Raw genomic sequence first — 18,940 nt, forward strand, 5'->3', positions numbered from 1 at the left:
AATAAACCGCCTGGCTGGCCGGATCCTGTGCCCCGGGCAGGGCAGGGCACGGGGGTCCCGGAGCTGGGGCACACAGCGGATGGAGGGGATGGGGACGGTGGGGCTGGCCTGGCTGTTGTCCCCAGCGCCATGATGCTCTTGGCACCGCAGCCCTGGCTAGGGTACCTGGGGCCTCCGGTCAACCCCCCCCCCCAGCTCCAGTGGTGTCCCCCCACAGCGGGGTCTCGGGGCCCCTGGGTTTGGCTCAGGGAGAAGGTGACACCGTTCCCTTCGACCCTGGTGGCCTGTCTCACCGGGCAGCCTGCTTTGGGAAACTGAGGCACAGAGCAGAGCTGCAATGCACCTTCCCTGTGCTGGTGGGGGTCCCAGCTGCAACACCACCACCCCCCCCCCCCGCCCCGAGGCAGGGTCAGCCCAGGGCAGGGCATCCCCGGGGCAGTGGAGGGGGGGAAGAGGGGGGCGGTCCAGTTTGGGGGAGAGCCGAGAGCCCCGTTTCCCGCTGCCAAGGGCATGGGGGGGGCCGTGGGGGGGCCTGCAGGGGGGGAAGCCGGGAAGCGGCTCTGCCGGGGGGCACAGCAGGGGAGCGGGGTCCCCGTCAGAGACCGCGTCTCATATGGCACACATGCACGCTTGCACGTGTGTGCGCACATCTGTGGACATCCTCTGCAGGCGTGCCTGTACGTGTGGGCATATGCCCACACGTGTACACGCACCCTCACTCGTGCACACACGTGCACACGCGTGCCCATGCATACTCACTCATGCGAACACATGTGCGTGCACGCAGTCACGCACACGTGCACATGTTCACTCATGCACACACGTATTTGCGCGCACACTCATGCCCACGCCTGCTCACTCAAGCACACACGGGTACAACACACTCCCCCCCCCCCCCCAACTTGCACCCCACCACCAGCAGCGGTTTGGGTGTGGGTGCCCCCCCCCAGCGCACCCCCGTGTCCCCCCCCCAGTGTCCCCAGCGCAGGAGTCACCTGTCCCCATACAGCTTTATTGTGCCGGGAGTACACTGGGGACACACAGCACGGGGTTGGGGGGGGACAGACGGACAGACGGACAGGGCACAAACCAGCTGTACCCCGTCCCACGGGGACCCCCCCACCCCAGAGCCTGGCGCCGGCAGCATCCCTGAGAGCCGGGGACCAGCCCCGGACCCCCGCACTGGGGGGGACCGGGAGCCCTTTGCAAACCCCCCCCGCCCCGTCCTGCGAGGCTCTGCCTCAAACCCCTGTGGGGATGCTCTGGGGGTCCGGGGGGGGGGTGGCGGTGGGGACCCCCCATCCTGGTGCCCTGGCTGGCAGCAGGCTGGGTTACTGTCCCGGGGGGCCAGGGGGGCCCGGCAGCCCCGGGGGTCCTCGCAAACCGGGGTCACCCTTAGGCCCCGTCGGGCCAGCCTGGCCGACAGCCCCGGGGGTCCCGGGGAGTCCCGGTTTGCCCTGCGGTCCGGGGGGTCCCACTGGCCCCGGCACCCCCGCCGGCCCGGGGGGGCCGGGGTCTCCCTTGGGTCCCCCCTGTCCCCGGGAGCCGGATTGCCCAAAGCTGCCCTTGGTGCCCTTGAGGCCGGGGAAGCCTTTCAAGCCCAGGGGACCCCTTTCACCCTGGGGGCCGGGGGGTCCCGGGGGGCCTGGGGGTCCCTGGGGTCCCGGCGAACCCAGGCTGCCCACGTCGCCCTTCTCTCCTTCGCTTCCCGGGGGGCCCTTGACGCCCACGTCGCCCTTGAGGCCGCGGGGGCCTGGGAGTCCCGGCACACCTGGGGGGGGAGAGGAGGGGGTGAATTGGAAGTATGGGGGGGTAGCACCCCAAAGCGGGGAGAGAGCTAGATGCCCCAGCCCTGCAGCCCTTGCTAATACCAGGATCAGCTAAGCCCGGCTCATCCCACCCCGCAGCCCTTGCCGTGGGCTCCAAGGACAATCGGCACCCCGGGGCGGGGGCACGGTGCCACCACGGGGCTCCCCCTAAAACCAGATCCAGGAAAAGGCCCAGCTCATTAATTAGGGCAGCCCTGTAACGATGCAGATGCGGTTGCCGTATGGTACCCGGGCTGGGTGGTCTGTGGCGGAACGGGAAGCTGCCGGGGTTCCCCGGGGGGCTCCATGGAGCCGATGGTGGAGCCGGGACAGCCCCGCTGCTCCCCTGGGTGGATGGAGATGTCCCCAGGCCACCCAAGCCACTGGGAGAAGCTTTGGGCACCCTCGTCCAGGGGCAGCCATACCCTCTCCACCGGGAGCAGCAAGAAGGGTCGCCGGCACCGGTGTGTGTGCCGGCTGTGCTAGAAGGAGACGGGTCACCTCCCCACTGTCCCTGTCCCCCCCCAGGCAGGGAGAGCTCCGCAAGCTGAATCCATGCAGCTCCATCCCCAGGACACCCCTGCATCCATGGGCAAGTGTCTGGGTGTCTTTGTGCACATCTCGGTGCTACCTTGGCCTCAGCGATGGCGGTTTGGGTCGTCCACCGCCTGCCTTGGGTGCAGGATGCTCCCAAAGAGCCCAGATCCCACCATGCTCAGCCGCAGAAGAAACAGCCCCCCTAAATTGCCTGCCCAACATGCCTGGCCCCAACCCATGCCCGGGCAGGGCTTAGACTGTAACCCACCAGGATGCACCTCACCTCGTAAGATGGTGATGTTTTTCAGCATCTCCCCATGCCGGACGTCCACCACCTTCATCTCCTCCATGACCATGGACAAGTTGCGGATGTCAAAGTCCAGCCGGGCGCTGAGCAGGCTGTAACGCTCCCGCAGCAGGTCCGTGGTGCCCTGGACCAGGCTGAGGGATTTGTTCAGGTAGTAGAGCTCCTCGGCGTGGGTGTGGAAGCCCAAGGTGCAGGAGAGCCGCACATCATCCAGGTAGCGCAGCATGCTGTGGACGTGGCTGTCGGTGGCATTGATGTTGGCAAAGATGGTGCTGATCTCAATCTCGTGGGACGTCATGCGACCTTCCAGGGTCTCGAAGCGCTCGGCGGTGCGGTTCTGCGTGTACCTGTTGTGGTAGCGCAAGTCATTCATGTTCTCCTCGTGGTCGTCCAGGAAGGAGGAGATGTTGTCCAGCTGCAGCTGCAGCCCCATCACCTGCAGCACCAGGTCGTGCATGCTCTCCGAATTCTGGCCGACCTGCCGAGCTGCCGCGGCAATGCTGCCTTGGATGCTCTTCACCAGCTCGCTGGTCTTGGAGGAGGTGGCCCGCAGCCCGCCGAAGAGGCGGGTGTAGTTCTGCCACTCGGTGACGATCTTCTGCAGCGTCAGCGTCTCCTCGTCCGTCTTCCTCTGGATGACCTGGATCCAGTCGGAGGTTTGTCCCAGGGTGAAGTTCATCTGCTGCATGGCTGCTCGGACGTCGTAGCGCTCCTGGGCCAAGCCCTTGAGAGAGTTGTCCAGCTGGGAGGTGACAACCTGCCAGCCCCCAACCTGGGCCAGGAACTGCCCCAAGCTTTCGTTGACCTGCCGGATGGAGAAGGAGCAGTTGTCCACCTCGCTGGTGATCTCGTTGCTGGTGGATGACAGCTGGTTGTGGGTCTGGGAGGTCCGGTCGAGCAGGATTTCTTGAACCAACAGCATCTTCTGGATCTCCTCCAGCTCTCCCTGCAGCTTGGTGATCTCCTGGCTCAGCTGTCCTGTCTCGTGGCAGAGGGAGCAGTTCCCCGAGGTCTTCTCATCTGAATGAAGGGCAGAGGGGTCTGTTACCCCAACCCTACCCTCAGGGTTGTGTGGCCATCCCTCCCCAAAATCCTGGCAGATAAGTGGGGGTTTGGTTCTGAGGGAGCCCCAGAACCTGAAAAGTGGAGATGCTTCAGCCCCTGGCTGGCAGCACTGAGCAGCTGAGGTCTGCTCAGCTGGAGGGACGTGTGGGGCTGAAGCCTGGAGAAGACCTCCAGCTCCAGGTGCGAGCCACTCACCCAGCCCCTGGAGGTCCTCCTGGATGGATATGATCTTCTTCTCGTAATAAGTCTGGGCTGAGCTGATGTCGTTGGAGATGGAGTTGACTTTCTTGAACACTGTGGAGGGAAGGTGGGGGGAGGTCAGGGGAGGTGGGCAGGTGCCGGGATGAGATCGTCCTCCACACCTTTCCTCCGGGCTTGTTCCCTGGCGAGGAGGGTGGCCAGGGCTCAAAGAGTCAGGCTGGGTGGCTGGTGGGTGCTGGGTCCGTGAGGTGGGTGTCCCAAGGGGCTTTCAGGTTCGGGGCTTGGCTAAGGTCTACAAAGCATCGCCGGGGGTCCAGCCCCAGGGAGCCCACCGTCCCTCTGCTGAGCCTTGGAGGCTGTTTCTTGCCTGCGGAGGTGACGGGATGGCAATCTCCGGGCTCCGGGGTGGTTCCTGAGGTCCCCACGGGGGTAAAGCCATTCCTTAGTGAGGTGGCATCAAGCACAGCATCGCACGTGCATCCCAGGGGCAGGTCAGGGGGAGCTGGATGCTCCTCTCCAGGGCTGGGCGCTGAAGGTGCTTTGGGGGAGCCCCGGTATCCCCGAGGGGCTGCCCTGAGGATGGCAGGAGGGAAGGCGGGAGGGAAGGCAGGAGCCGGACCTCCCAGCCCTGCCCGTGCTCACCCAAGGCAGCCAGCACGGTCACGGCCACGATGAGGAGGATGGAGAAGACGTAGAGGACTTTGACAGCCGTCTGGAGGGAGAGGTTCTTCTGGCACCGGCTGCAGCTGGTCCGTGCCCTGCCTGAGCGCAGAGAGGGGAAGGATCAGGCCCTGCCGCACCCCCTGCCCACCCCGGGGGACATCCTTACCGCTCGGCCGGTAGCTGAAGGTCGGCATCTCCTCTTCCTCTCCTCCCGCTGGCTCGTCTTCTGAAAGCCAACACGGGAGGGACCTGAGCTGCCTGCGCTGCCAGGGCCCTGCCTGCTGCCCGCACTCTCCTGCTCCCAGCCCCGAGGATGCCGGTGGTCCCTGGGGACGAGCTCCGAGCCTCGCCGTAACCCGGCGTCCCCGGGGAAAAGCTGAGGAGCCACATGGGACCCATCGCTGCCACCCTCAGCTGGGCAAAGCCCGGTGGCACCAGCCCGTTGGGACACGTCCCCGCTCCACCTCCTGCTTCTGCGGGACTTGGCTGTGACCTTTGCACTCCGAGACCATAAACTTGGGGAAATTTGGTTGAATTTGGCCAAAAAAAGTGGATGATGGAGAAGCTGACGGCTGACGGCTCCCAGCCCCGAGGGGCTTTGCGGCTTCCCAACCCCTTCTCGCAAAAACCATGGCAGCAAAGAAAATCCCACGTGCCGCCTCAGCCGGCACCCAGCCTGGACCCCCATGCCGGCGGGGGGGCGAGTTGGGGTGGTCCCACAGGGTGGGAAACGCCATGGGCTGGATCTCACCGATGGCTCCGGCACGGGGGATGCGCTCAGCACCGGTACCCGACTCTGAAGGAGCCCGGGGCAGGGGGACCGTGCCTCTTTCCCTGGCTCCCCAAAGCTGTACCATGCCCGAGAGCCCCCCGCCGCCCCCCACCAGCCCAGCCACCCCCTGCCCGGGGCCTCCCCCACCTCCTGGCCGGCAGAAGGAGGGTTTCCAGCCCGGGGTGCCGCAGGGGGGCTGCAGGCACGGCCCGAGTGACCGTGGCACCGACATCCCCTGCTTTATAAAGCCCGGCCTCCCCCATGCAAAAGCAGGCGGGGGGCAGGAGAGGGGGTGCGGGCGGTGGGGGGGGTTCGCTGGGTTGGGGAGCAGCAGCGATTCCCTCCGTCCTCCCTGCCGTGGCCCTTTGCTTTTTGGCTGCCTCAAATGTTCTTTTCTGCCCCGTGGAGTCAACAAGTGATGGGCTCTGAGCAAGGCGGGCTGGGAAGAGCTGCCGCTGGTTTGGGAGCCCTGGAACCTTCCCCCCCCCACCCCCCCCAGCCCCTTTTGCTCCCCACAGCGGTGTGGGGTTCCCCGGCCCTGGCCAAAGCCGGCTCAGCCCCCAGCCATGGGGACATGCTGCCCATGGGGAGCAGGGATGCGGTGGGATTCGGGGGGTGCATCCACCCCGATGCCGGCTGCCCCCCCAGCTCCGCTACCGGCTCCGGCACAGCCGTCCCCTCCTGTCCCCCGTGCCACCAGCCCTGCTCCTCTCCCCACGGTTCCAACCCCCCCCCCCCCAGCGCTGCCCCCCACTCACCTCTCATAGCCCCCGAGCTGGGGGGCGGTGGGTGCAATCCTGCACCGACCCAGGCCTCACCGCCCCGGTTCCCGCATCCACCCCGGCACTTCTTTTCCCGGCAAGCGTCAGCGAGCGGCCAGCATGGCCGGGGCTGCTCCCCACCGCCGGCCCCCCGCTCCCAAAACTTCCTGGGGAGCCTTCAAAAGCAATCGCAGTGGCCGAGCATCCCCACGGCTGCCCGCTCGCCCATGGCCTCTGCCCACGCGGGATGGGGAAACGGGTGACGGGTGATGGCAGAGCCCAGCTGGGCTGGACGCCGGCCACCGAAAGGCGAGGCGCTGGGATATGTGCTGGAGAAGAAAGGCTGGTCCCGCGCCCGCCCTCCTTCCCTCCAGCCCTAATGACTAACAAATGTCCGACCGACGTCGTGCCGTGCTGTGCCGTACCGTGCCGGCCTGGCTCAGCCGTATTTGGGGGGGGGTGCCTGGGGTCTGGGGAAGGGGGGCTGGTCTGGGGAGGGGGTTCTGGTCCAAGGCCAGCGGGGCTCGGGAGTTTGGCTTAGGGAGATGGGGGGGCTGGGATCAGGATTGGGGGTTTGGGTACATGTGTCTGGGTCAGGGAGATGGGGTGATGGGTCTGGGGTCTGGGGTATGGCCCCTGGATCTGGGGCAGGGATACGGGGACATGGGTCTGGGGTCCTGCTTTGGGCCCCTGGATCTGGGTCGAGGACATGAGGAGATGGGTTTGGGGTCCTGGGTATGGCCCTTGGATCTGGGGCAGGGACATGGGGAGATGGGGTGCTGGGCCTGGGGTCCGGGGCATGGCCCCTGGATCTGGGTCAGGGATATGGGGTGCTGTAGTTTGGGGTCTGGGGTCCTGCTCTGGGCCCCTGGGTCTGGGTCAGGGATATGGGGTGCTGTAGTTTGGGGTCTGGGGTCCTGCTCTGGGCCCCTGGGTCTGGGTCGGAGACACAGGGTGCTGTCGTTTGGGGTCTGGGGTCCTGGCTGGGACCCAGGGTGCTGTAGTTTGGCTCCTGACTTCTGTTTTGGAGCCGCGGTCCCAGTTCAGAGACACGGGGTGGGGGTCAGGGATGTTTGGGGGTTCCTTGCTGAGACCCCCCTCCCCACCAAGGCCTTTGTGTCGGGCTGCTGCTGCCCTCTGCTGAGACCCAGCCGGGCTCTGAGGCAGCCTTCCTCCCCACACTGCCTCCCTCCTCCTCCAAGGGTCCCCCGCCACCTCTGGGACATCATGGGGGGGGGTCTTCAGCTGGTCAAACCTCTGCCACTCTTGCAGCAGCCCCCTGCTTGCTCCAGCCCCGGCCTGCCCTTCTCGTCTGGGTTGTATTAGTCGATTTTCTATAATATTCCCCATACCAGCACCCGCCTCCCCCCTCCTCACTCGGACGTGGCTCCTGGACATTGCCATCTTGTGTTTTCAGGTCCCGGAGCCTCCCCCTCACCCCCCTGGCCATTTCTAGGAGCATTTTTGGGGTCTCTCTGCTGCTTCCCTGGACTTTCCCCACCACGTTGTACTGGAGAACACGCCAACACCTATCATGATAATTTTTTAATCACCAGAGCCCCACGAGTGATGCTCTTGCAGTGGTTCTGTCCTCCGACGCCCCAGCCCATGGCATCCTTTTGGGGTTCACGAGGTGGCTGCCGGAGGATGCACGCTGACAGCCAAGGTCTTCTTCCCACCATCCTCATCCTCAGTGGCTGCAGTTTGCTGCTCTTCCTCAGCCCGTTCAGGCCGTCCCTGATGACTCATGGCCGGTGGAGCCGATCCAGAGATGTCCAACTCAGTCCATGCCGCCTTCCTTTGGCTGCAGCTATTTTAACCGCCGCCTTGCTACGGGATTTACCAGCCGGCTAAATGCTGGTGCTAAATCAGCGGCGGGGTTGCTCTCTTGCATCTGTGCTGACTCAGCATTTGGGCTGCCGTCTCGCCCCAGAAGCAGTAAATATACTTCTGCTGGGGTGGCAGATGGGTCCCTGCCACAAGTCCCTGGGCTACCAGACCCTGGGCTACCTGCTGTGCCCCGGATCCTGCCATCAAGTGCAGCTCGTCGTTTGGGGGTCCCCAAGTCGGGGTGGCTGCCCCACACCAGCTCCCGTTAAACAGCCGAGAGCCTCCCACCTTGCTGCTCCTCTGGCTTCAACCAGCTTATGGACCAGAGCTTGGGGTTCCCAGGGTCTGTGCACCCACAGGGCTCGTGGTCGCCCTCCACCACCTTCCTCATTTGGTTTACCCGTTGGACTTGATGATCTTAAGGGTCTTTTCCAATCTAAATGATTCTATGATTTCTATGATTTTAAGTAGCAGAGGGGCTTGGAGAGCTACAACCTGGGAACCATCAGGAGAGATGGAGAAGGCTACGGACCCACAACCCTTTGAAGACCATGAGGAGCATCAAGAGATCATCTGAAGGTCACTAAGGGGGGTTGAGACTCAGGTGTTGGGCACCGGTGGCTCCTCTCTCCTCCTCCACCGCTCCCAAAGGCTGCTGAGCCTTGAGACATGATTCACCGGTGGTGTGGGCGAATCCACGCCCCCCCCCCCCCATAGGCAGAGGAGTGTGAGAAGCAGAAAAGGCCTTGACACTGTGCAAGCATTGTGATAACTAAAGCATGCCTCTCTTATCAACACTTCTCAGCCCAAATCCAAACCGCAAGCTGCTATGAAGAATTTAACTCTATCCTGGCCAAACCCAGTACAGAAAGGAAGAGGAAAAACAAGAAAACTTGTGGGTCAAGGTAAAAATCGTTTAATAAATGAAGGAGAAGTGGAAAAAGAGGGAAAGAAAACACAAAAACCAAAGCAAGTGATGCAAAGGCCATCACTCACCATCTCCCACGGTCCCGAGCAGAAACCGGCCCAGCTCCCCCAAGCCCCCCTGGACTGAGGGTGGCAACACCATCCCAGTGCTCTCAGCACTGTTGGGGCCACAGCCGGAGAGCCCAGCACCATGCCGGATGCTATGAAGAAAACCAACTCCATCCCAGTCAAAACCGGTATACCCAGCAAGTCTTCCCTCCCCATCCTCAAACACCATTAACAAGAAGAGGTTGCGCATTCCTCAGTCCTGCCTAAAAGCTCCCTAGTCCTGCTTAAAAGCTCCCTAGTCCTGCCTAAAAGCCCCCCAGTAAGCCCAGTACACCCATTTTCTCCCCACACCACGATACACAACCCACAGACAGCAATCTCACGGAGGAGTCGGGGGGGGGGGGCTACGGCTATGGAGCATCCCCCTCCAGGCAGCCCCTCCGCAGCGCAGCTTGGGTGCGGTGCTTGTAGAGGACCCCGTCCTCCTGCAGCCGGCAGAGCTGCAGGAGGATATTGCCCTGGGGACAGACGTCCTCCTCGCATCCCCTCCGCACCTCCAACGGGAAGCCAAAAATAATTTGGTAAGGGCTCAGCATCGCTTTCCGTGCCTGTATGGATCTGATCCCCGTCAGGATCAAGGGGAGCATCTTCACCCACTCCTTGCCGGCGCCCCGGGCCAGCCGCTGCAGGGTTGCCGTGGACGATGCCACCTGGCCGGACTGCAGGACGTCCCACGGGACCTCCACGTCGGATGCCGCCTTCACGACAGCATGCCGGAGGACGCGCGGCACGTTCGGCAAACGGATGGCACGAGGCGTCCCGTACCGTGTAAAAACCTCCCTGTAAAGCGCCTCAGCCATCTCCTCCGCAGTCGCCTCCTGCAACGGGAAGGCTTCCACCCACCCCGAAAACTCGTCCTCCACCACCAAGAGGGAGCGGTGCCCCTCCTTGGCCTCGGGGAGACCACTGATGTAGCCCAGCTGGAGCTGCGCCCACGGCCCCTCTGCCCGCTGCACCAGCACCCCGTCCGCTCCGTCCCTGCCTGCGACACATTTCAGGCAGTTCTGCACCCAACGGGCCACCTCCCTGCCGTCACCTTCCCAGCCCGCGACCTGCCGTACCCTTGCCAGGGTCCTCTCCACCCCCTCGTGCAACCAGCTGTGACACTGGGCGATTATTTCTTGCTTCTCGTGCTTCGAAGGCTCCCAAATTTGCCGGCTGCCCGCGGCCCTGCCAGCCATCGCCCTGGCCCTCCTGCCCACTTTCTGGCTCCACTCCCACTGCTTCGGGTCCTCGCATCCATCCCAGCCCACGTCCCTGATGTGCAGCACCCCTGGGTTGGCGTGGACCCACTGCAGGATGCTCGACCATAAACCCTGGCTGGAGCGCGCCCACGGCTCCCACCCCCACTCCTCGATCTGGCTTTGCAACCTTTCCACCAAGGACCAGCAGCTGGTGTACAAACAGAGGGGTGAGGGGTACCGGTGGTGGCGCAGGAGCTCCCTGAGAGCCACCAGCTCCGCGCCCAACACCGAGCTGCCCTCGGCCACCCCGAGCAGCCACTGCTCTTCCAGGTTGGCCGCAGCAAAGCCGATGGAGCAAACTTTCTCGCTGGCCGTGAACCACACGTTGGCCTTGGGGAAGTGGGAGGGCAGCTGCTGTAGGGGGGGAGCGGTGGGGACCAGGCTGCCGGGGGGGTGTCCCCTCTTCGGCTGGGATCCCCTTGCCGTCACCCCCTTCTTCACCAGCAGCAGAGTCCACTGCGCCACGTGCGGGCTCGTCCCGCCGGACCCCAACGGGTTGCCCCGTAGGAGATACTTCCAAGGGGAATGGGGCATCTGGATAAGGATGGGGGCAGGCCCTACGAGGGTCTCGAACGCCTGCACGGCCCAGATCGCGGCCAGGCACTCCTTCTCCTGCGGCACGTAGGAGACCTCACGGTCCTTCAGGATGCGGGAGCTGTGTCCCACCGGGACCAGCCGGCCCCTTTCGTCTTCCTGCAGCAAGGCAGCCCCTACCGCCTCTTTGCCAATCATTAACCTGATAACGAAGGGCTGGGACTTATCTGGGAAGCGCAGGGTGGGTGCAGCCAGGACGGCGCATTTCAGGTTGTTCAACGCCTCGTCCTGCTCCGGACCCCATTCCCAGCCGGTCTGCTCCGTGGTGAGGCGGTGGAGCGGCCAGGCCAGCTCCCAGTAGCCGGCGATGTGATCCTGCAAGGAGCCGAGCTGGCCGAGCAGCGAGCGGAGGCTGTGGACGTCCCGCGGGCAGGGTGCTCTGCAGATGGCCTCCAGCTTGCTGGCCTGAATCTCTCGCCCCTCGGCCCCGATGGTCATCCCCAGGTAGTCCACCTTGGGCCGGACGAGCTGCGCCTTCTCAAGCTTGGCTTTAAAGCCCGTTTCTTGGATCAGCTTCAGGACTCTCCTCGTTCGGGCTTTGGTCGTCTTCTGGTTTTTGCCAGCGACGAGGATGTCGTCGACGTAGGACAAAACCCAAGGTTTGTCTCCTTGGTCCAGCTGGAACAACATCTGAGCCACCCGCTGGTGCACGATGGAGGTGGTGCTGTGGAAGCCCTGGGGCAGCCGGGCGAAGAGGTACTGCTGGTCCCAGAAGGTGAAGGCAAACCTGGCCATGGAGCCTGCTGCCAAGGGGATGGCGAAGGAGGAGTTCGACAGATCCACCACCGAGAAATACTTGCTCTTGGGGCTGAGGGTCGAGACGAGCTTGCTCCTGTCCAGGATCACCGGAGCCACCGTCACGGGGGTGGCCTTGTTGACAGCTCTGCAATTCAGCGTCAGGCGCCACGACTTCCCGTCGGCCTTTCGGATGGGCTGTAAAGGGCTGTTGGAGGGGGAGATGCCTTCCACCACCACGCCGTCATCCAGCAGGTCCTGCAGGATGCTCGCCACCGTGTCTTCCACGTCTGCTGAAAACCGGGGTTGCTGTTGGAAGGGCACCGGTGCTCCGGTCACCTCCACCTTGCCGGACACCCGCCCGCAGTCCATCTCGTATCGCGCCCACAGGTCCGGGAATTCCTCCCTCCACTGCTCCAGGTCGTCATCAGAGTCCCCCCACCTCAGCCCGTTCCCGAACAGCTCCGGCGCGGCGTGGAGGTGCCGATCGTCCCGGTACGGGGTCCCCCCGATGGGGACGTCATCGTAGACGGCGAGGTCCCGCGGCCTCGGGCGCTGCCGCACCCCCCTCCACTGGTTCTGCCTGCTCCAGAAAGCGGCCATCGCCCCCCAAACTGGGAAGGAAACCGGGTGTCGCCCCGCCGGCCCCTCGCCTTCGCCTCCCACCGCCGCGGCACGGGGGCTGGCGGTGGGACCGAGGGTCGTCTATCTGTCCGTCTGTCCGTCCGTCTGTCCGTGCCAGCACCGGCAAGAGCGGTAGAAAAAGGGTTACGGGGCTGCTGCCTGCCTGGGGAGGAAGAGGAAGCTGGGGGAGGAAAAGAGAAAGGTTGGTCACAGGTCTCTCGGGGGGGGGGGGTGCGGGGTCACAGCTCGGCCCCGCCGATGTCCCCCTCTGCCAGGAAGATGTCCCCCCCCTGCGCGTGCGGTGGGGCTGCGGGGAGCGGAGCAGCGGGCTGTGGAGCCCTGGGAATGGGGGGGGGGGGGGGGGCGAGGGGGGGGGGGGGGCCGGATGAAGCACCAGCCCCCCCCCCCTCCCCGAACTTGCACCCACCTTCCCCGCGGCCCTCGCTGGCCCGGGCCAGCTCCCACGCCGCCCGGGGCTCCCGAGATGGGGGCTGAGGCAGAGGGGGACCCCCCCCCCCCAGCCCCGTACCGGCTGGGGAGAGCACGCCCCCCGTGTCCCACCCGCGGGCCCGGGGGGAACGTGCCCCAACACGTCCCCCAACAGTCCCGGGGGGAGTTTGCACTCCCGTGCACACGCGTGTCCCGCCCCCCCGCGTGTCCCGTACCCGCGGTCCCGAGCGGGTGCTGCAGCCGCTCCGCTCCCGCGGGGCCGTGGGCTGCTCCCCCCTTCCGCGAGGGGGGGGGGGGGGGCGGGCCAGCCCCTGCGCCCCGCCCCCGCCCTTTGCTGGGCTCCAACCAGTTCCCCCAGTTCCGAAAGCTGCATTTTTTGCACTGGGCCGGAATCTGCAGCCGGAAAGTTGTTTATCGCCCCGGGGGGGAGGGGCACGGACTGGAGCGAAGGGGGGGGGGGGGGCGAGAGGAGTTGGGGGGTCCCCACGCAGCCCCCGCTGGGTACGCGGCCGCGGGTGGGAGGGGGATGCCCCGTTTTGACCGGCCCCCCCCCGCGGCTGCAGCACCCCGTCCCCCGGGGGGGGGCAATGCGGTCCCCCGGGGCGGGGGGTGTTTTGGGGGGGTAATGGGGCGAGGTTTTCCCCGTCAGATTGCAGCCCCCTGATTTTGGGTGCCCCGGAGAGGGTGCAAGGCCCCCCCCCCCCCCCCCCTTCCGCCGCCGTTTTGGGAGGGCGATGCCCACCCGCGGCGGGGGGGGGATGTAGGATGCGCTGCCGAACGGCCCCGCGCCCATCCCCGCGGCGTCGGGGCGCCGCGCACCGGGCCGGGCCGGGCCGGGGGGGGGAGCACCGGGGGGGGCGGGCCGGGCCGGGCCAGGGCCGGTCCCGCCGGTTCCAGAAAGCTCCGGGGCCGGAGCGGGGCGGACCCGCAGCGCCGCGGCCGGATAAATAGGGGCGGGCGGGGGCGGGCGGCCGCGGCGGAGCTCGCCAGGGCGGCTGGGGTGCAGGTACGGCTTCCCTTCCCTTCCCTTCCCTTCCCTTCCCTTCCCTTCCCTTCCCTTCCCTTCCCTTCCCTTCCCTTCCCTTCCCTTCCCTTCCCTTCCCTGCCCTTCCCTTCCCTTCCCTTGCCTTCCCTTCCCTTCCCTTCCCGTCCCTTCCCTTCCCTTCCCTTCCCTTCCCTCATCCTTCCCTTCCCTTCCCTCATCCTTCCCTTCCCTTCCCTTCCCTTCCCTTCCCTTCCCTTCCCTTCCCTTCCCTTCCCTTCCCTTCCCTCATCCTTCCCTTCCCTTCCCTTCCCTTCCCTCATCCTTCCCTCATCCTTCCCTCATCCTTCCCTTCCCTTCCCTCATCCTTCCCTCATCCTTCCCTTCCCTTCCCTCATCCTTCCCTTCCCTTCTCCTTCCCTCATCCTTCCCTTCCCTTCTCCTTCCCTCATCCTTCCCTTCTTCCCTTCCCTGCAATGAGTTTTTGCCAGTCTCAGCCAGTACCGAAAGCCCCCCCAGGACCCCTCCCCAAGCAGAGGACCCAGGGGTCCCCCCTGAGGGTGCTCCCTGGGGTGCCCCTGCCCCGGCTGGGGTGCAGTGGGGTGGGAGGGATGGGGGGGGTCCATGCCCGGTTTGGGGGTGCAGGGACTGATGCCTGGGGCTCAGCCGAGGAGGGGGGGCACGGCTGTGGGGCAGAAGTGGGGGGGTCTGCACCCCGGGGTGCCCCCCCCGCACCTCCGGGCCGTGCTGGGGGAGGGGATGCAGCGGGCGGACGGGAGTTTCCCACAATGCCCTGGGCCGGGCAGGATGGAGCGGGGCTGGGCGGGGGGCGTTATTTGGGGCAGCACTGGGCGGGGGGGGGACGCAGCAGTGCAGGGGGCTGCAGCGGTGCCCGCAATGGGTGCTGTGGGCAGTGCTGCGGGGGGGGCAGGAGCCCCGCTGCAGCTGGGCCATTACTCAAGCTTTTTGGGGGGGTTGGTAGCCACCCTGCGGCTGGGCTATTGCACAATCATTTTTCTTTTTTTGGGGGGGGGAAGCTGGCACCATTGCACAACCCGGGGGGGGCTGGCAGCTCCCACACTGGGGGGGGGACGGGACGGGACCTGAGGGTGCCAGCGCTGGGTGCCTTGGCACCCTTCTCCTGCCGGCAGTGCCTATCCCTGCCCATCCCTGCCTGCAGCTGGCAGGAGCCCAGCCCTGTTCCGGCTTTGCCCCCCCCCCCCCCGGCCCCCTGCAGCCCCCCCTGCAGCCCCTCTCCATCCCTCTGGAGGAGGGGGGGCAGGGGAAAAGAAAGGCAGTGCTGGCTCTCGCAGCGTGGGGGGCGGAAAATCCATGCCCGGTCACCGTCTTGGCCGCCCGCCCTGCCTGGCCCCAGGCCTGGGGCTTGTTTGTCCCGCAGGCAGGCGGGGGGGGACACACACACACACACAGAAGGTTCTGCATCCCAGCCCCCCCAGCCAGGGCTTTGAGCGGGACCCACCGCCCAGAGCCCCCCCACCCAGCCCTGGGCAACATGGCATTAGCTCAACCATCGCTGTGTCCCCAAATTGTGCCCGGGGTGAAGAGGGGGGGGTTGGGGGGGGGAGGCTGGTCCCCGCTGCTGACTCAGAGCCCCGTGTCCAGGGTGGGGGCCGGATCCTGCTCTGAGCCCCCGCTCTGCCTGCGCAGGCAGCTGCCACCAGGTCGGGACCATGGCGCTGGTGCTGCTCTCCCTGCTCGGCCTCCTGATCGCCTGGGAGGGGGGACAGGCCCTCGTCCCCCCCAGCGAGCTCAAGCGTGAGTGGGGGCTGGGGGGTGGGCGGCAGCCCGGGTGGGTGCTGGGGGGGGGAGGGCAGGGGACCTGGCAGCACCGTGCCCAGGGCAGCCTTGGGTGGGGAGGATGCAGCACCCACTGGGTTGGGGGGGGGGCACGGCTTTTCAATTTTTTGGGGGGGTTGTTCCCTACAGGCTGGGGGAGCAAATGGGATGGCTGTGGGGTGGGGGGAGTGCTGTGTCCACGGGGGGGGGGGATTGGATGGAGGGGGCACGGCATCGCCCCTGGGGGGGCTGGATGGAGGGGGCACAGAGCATCATTCCGTGAGGGGCTGGGGCTGGATGCTTTGCGGGAGGGGGGGACACACACAAAGGAAGATCCTGCCCCCAGAGATCCCCCCGGGCTGGCCAGGCGAGGGCTGGTGGGGGCACAGCGAGAGCCGGTGCCGATGGCCGGATGGGGGGTCCAAGGCCATTCCCGGGGCGCAGCCGGGGACTCACGGGCAGCGCTGGCCAAATATTGGGGGTGACAGGCAGGGATACGCACCCCCAGCCTGGGCGAGATTTTGGGTCACTTTTCTCGGGTTCTGTGAACTGGAATTGGGCCGCTGGCGAACAAACAGGACTCTGCACCCGCAAATATTTGCGTGCGCTGCTGGGGCTCCCACCGCCGCCTTGGGAACGGCCGGCCGAGGGATGCCCTTCCTCCCCCCTCCTCCAGAGATGTCGGCAGCCGGCAGCAAATACATCGACACGGAGGTGGAAAACGCCATCAACGGGGTGAAGCAGATGAAGACCCTCATGGACAAGACCAGTAAGGACCACCAAGCCATCCTGCACACCTTGGAGGAGACCAAGAGGAGGAAGGAGGTGAGTGAGGATGAGGAGGGTGGTACCCAGAGCCCCTGGGCTGAGCACATCCGAAGGGCTGGGGGGATGCCGTGCCCCGGGGTCCGCGTGTCCCGGGAGCAGGGGGGGGGATGCCCTCGGGGCTGGACACGGATGCCTTGCAGGAGGCGGTGCAGCTGGCCCGGGAGAAGGAGCAGCAGCTGGCGGCGAAGCAGGAGGTGTGCAACGAGACGATGCTGGCGCTTTGGGAGGAGTGCAAGCCCTGCCTCAAGCACACCTGCATGCGCTTCTACTCCCGCACGTGCCGCAGCGGCTCGGGGCTGGTGGGGCGGCAGGTGAGTGGTCCCGCAGCACCCGGGGATGCTGAGGTCGGGGGGGATTTTGGCCTGATCCTGCTCCCTTGCCCGGCAGCTGGAGGAATTCCTCAACCATTCCTCACCCTTCTCCATCTGGGTGAACGGCGAGCGCATCGACTCGCTGCTGGAGCGGGACCAGCGGCAGGAGCGGCAGTTCGAGGACCTGGAAGAGCGTTTCGGGTTGCTGGAAGATGGGGTGGACGACATCTTCCAGGACAGCACCCAGGTGTACAGCCGCATGTATCCCTTCTTCCGAGCACCCTTTGGCAGCTTCCGCGAGGCGTTCCGACCCCCCGTCCAGCACGTCCGCCTGCCCCTGCGCAGCGGGAGGTTTTCCCGGGACCTGCATCCCTTCTTCCAGCATCCCCACCACAGCTTCCACCACCTCTTCCAGCCGCTCTTTGAGATGACGCAGCGAATGCTGGAGGAAATGCAGGGCAGCTGGGAGCACCCACTGGGTGGCTTTTCCTCAGGTAGGGTGCTCACCGTGGGCTGGGTGTCGTGAGCTCCCCAGTTTGGCTGGAACCCGCAGGGCTTCCCAGCAAACTCCCCCCCCCCCCACACACACACTTCCTATTAGGGGGTGACTAACTTAGAGGATGAGCTCAACCCTAATACGACACATCAGAGAATCCCTATGGGAATCCAGGAATCACAAGCTCCACTGTTTGCAGAGCTGGCCTGGGGTTTTGGGTTTTCCCCTCCCCGCACCAACTCTTGGCTGCCGGAGCTGCCGCTGTCCTGGGAAGGTGTTTGTTTTGGGCAGGCAACGCCGGTTGCAGCCCGGTTACCGGTGCCGTCACCGTCTGCCACCGCGGCCCCGGCTCGGGCAGCTGGGAAAAGGGATATTTTGAAAGGGAGGTTGGCAGGGAGTGCTTTGCTTGGGAAAAAACAGCTGGGGGGGATGTCAAAATTCCCTGGAAAAAGCACTTTTATGGCCCCCCAGGGTGTTGGCCGGGGCTGGCCCCACAGCTCTGCCCGGCACCGGGGGGGGTCTGTGGCGCTGCCGCCCCCCCACTCTGCAGTGTTTTGGGGTGCTGAGGCCAGCCTGGGCTTTCCACAGAGTCTCGTAACTTCAGCGACGAGCGCATGGTGTGTCGGGAAATCCGGCGTAACTCGGCCGGCTGCCTGCGGATGCGGGATGAGTGCGAGAAATGCCGGGAGATCCTCTCCGTGGGTGAGCCGGGACGGGACGGGGACCGTGAACGGTGCCGGGGGAGGGCAGGAGGGATGCACGTAGGGGAGGAGATCCGGGGGGGGGCATGCAGCGGGGCTGCGGGTGAGCCCTGACACCCCCCAATGCCCCCCAAACTTCCCCCCCTCCGCGCAGACTGCTGGCAGACGGACCCTGCCCAGAGCCAGCTGCGGGAGCAGATGGAGGACGCGCTGCGCCTGGCCGAACGCTTCACCCGCCGTTACGACGACCTCCTCCGCGCCTTCCAAGCCGAGATGCTCAACACCACCAGCCTCCTGGACCAGCTCAACAGCCAGTTTGGCTGGGTCTCGCGTTTGACCAACATCACCCAAGGCACCGACGGCTTCCTCCAGGTCACCACGGTGAGTCCCACCGGCGCTGCGGCACGCTCACAGGGCTCCAGTCCCGTCCCCCTCTCCCCGGGCAGGGCCGGCGGCCACGGAAAGTGGGTCAGGGGGAGAAAGAAGCGATTGTGCGCCCGACCGGCTGCCTCTCGGCATAATAGCCGGCTGCGGGGCCGGGTGCCAGGGCCAGGGGCCGGCACGGGGGCTAACCCAGCTTTCCCTGCTTTGTCTCCCCCCTCTCCAGGTCCTCTCCAAGGCTCCCAACCTCGAAGACCCCTCGTCCCCCCCCGACACGCAGGTGACGGTGCAGCTCTTCGATTCGGAGCCGCTGTCCCTCACCGTGCCCGGGGACATCTCCTGGGAGGACCCCCGCTTCATGGAGATCGTGGCCGAGCAGGCGCTTCAGCACTACAAGCAAAATACCATGTGAGTGTGGGACCCCCCCCCCCGCCATCCCCGTGGACAGGGCTGGGGTTTTGGGGGGTCCACACCACGGCTCACCCCCCTCCCTTCTTCACTCCGGCAGAGAGTAGCCGGGTGTTGCTCCCCATCGCCGCCGCAGCCCCGGTGCCCCAAGCCCCCTCCGCCGGCCCGGCCCTGTGCCGGGGGGGGTTGAATGCCGCTGCCACCGCCCTCCCCCCCGCCACCGCCGCTGCTGGGGTCCCACGGCGGGCCCCGAACAAACAGAAAATAAAGGTAGAGTCAAACACCCCGACTGTGCTCTCCGGTGCGTCTTTGGGACGAGACCCGCCAAGCAAATAAATGTCGCAAAAAGCAGCCACGCGTGCCTGGGGCCGATCATCGGATATTGCAAAAGGGTGGGGGGGGGGGGGGGA

The 18,940-nt window shown here is 65.8% G+C and overlaps 2 protein-coding genes across 3 annotated transcripts; one reads left to right on the plus strand and one right to left on the minus strand.

The window, feature by feature from the left end:
- Positions 1-1,005: 1,005 nt before the first annotated feature.
- SCARA3 (scavenger receptor class A member 3) lies at positions 1,006-6,476 on the minus strand. 2 transcript variants are annotated; one of them, XM_049819063.1, is made up of 6 exons: positions 6,112-6,476; positions 4,748-4,807; positions 4,561-4,680; positions 3,913-4,011; positions 2,629-3,672; positions 1,006-1,771 (listed from the first exon to the last, which is right to left on the minus strand). In XM_049819063.1, the coding sequence occupies exons 1-6, from the start codon at positions 6,116-6,118 to the stop codon at positions 1,332-1,334; spliced, it is 1,770 nt and encodes a 589-aa protein (XP_049675020.1). In that variant the 5' UTR covers positions 6,119-6,476; the 3' UTR covers positions 1,006-1,331. The 2 variants fall into 2 exon arrangements, with proteins under 2 accessions (XP_049675020.1, XP_049675022.1); XM_049819065.1 differs by lacking the exon at positions 4,748-4,807.
- Positions 6,477-13,542: 7,066 nt separating this feature from the next.
- Positions 13,543-18,816, plus strand: CLU (clusterin). Its single transcript, XM_049819076.1, has 9 exons — positions 13,543-13,632; positions 15,277-15,384; positions 16,082-16,230; positions 16,374-16,544; positions 16,621-17,038; positions 17,629-17,742; positions 17,896-18,122; positions 18,349-18,530; positions 18,631-18,816. Exons 2-9 carry the CDS (start codon positions 15,300-15,302, stop codon positions 18,635-18,637), a joined length of 1,353 nt encoding a protein of 450 aa, XP_049675033.1. The 5' UTR covers positions 13,543-13,632; positions 15,277-15,299; the 3' UTR covers positions 18,638-18,816.
- Positions 18,817-18,940: the final 124 nt, after the last annotated feature.

Source organism: Accipiter gentilis, chromosome 16 (genome assembly GCF_929443795.1).
Source record: "Accipiter gentilis chromosome 16, bAccGen1.1, whole genome shotgun sequence".
Classification (NCBI taxonomy): domain Eukaryota; kingdom Metazoa; phylum Chordata; class Aves; order Accipitriformes; family Accipitridae; genus Astur; species Astur gentilis.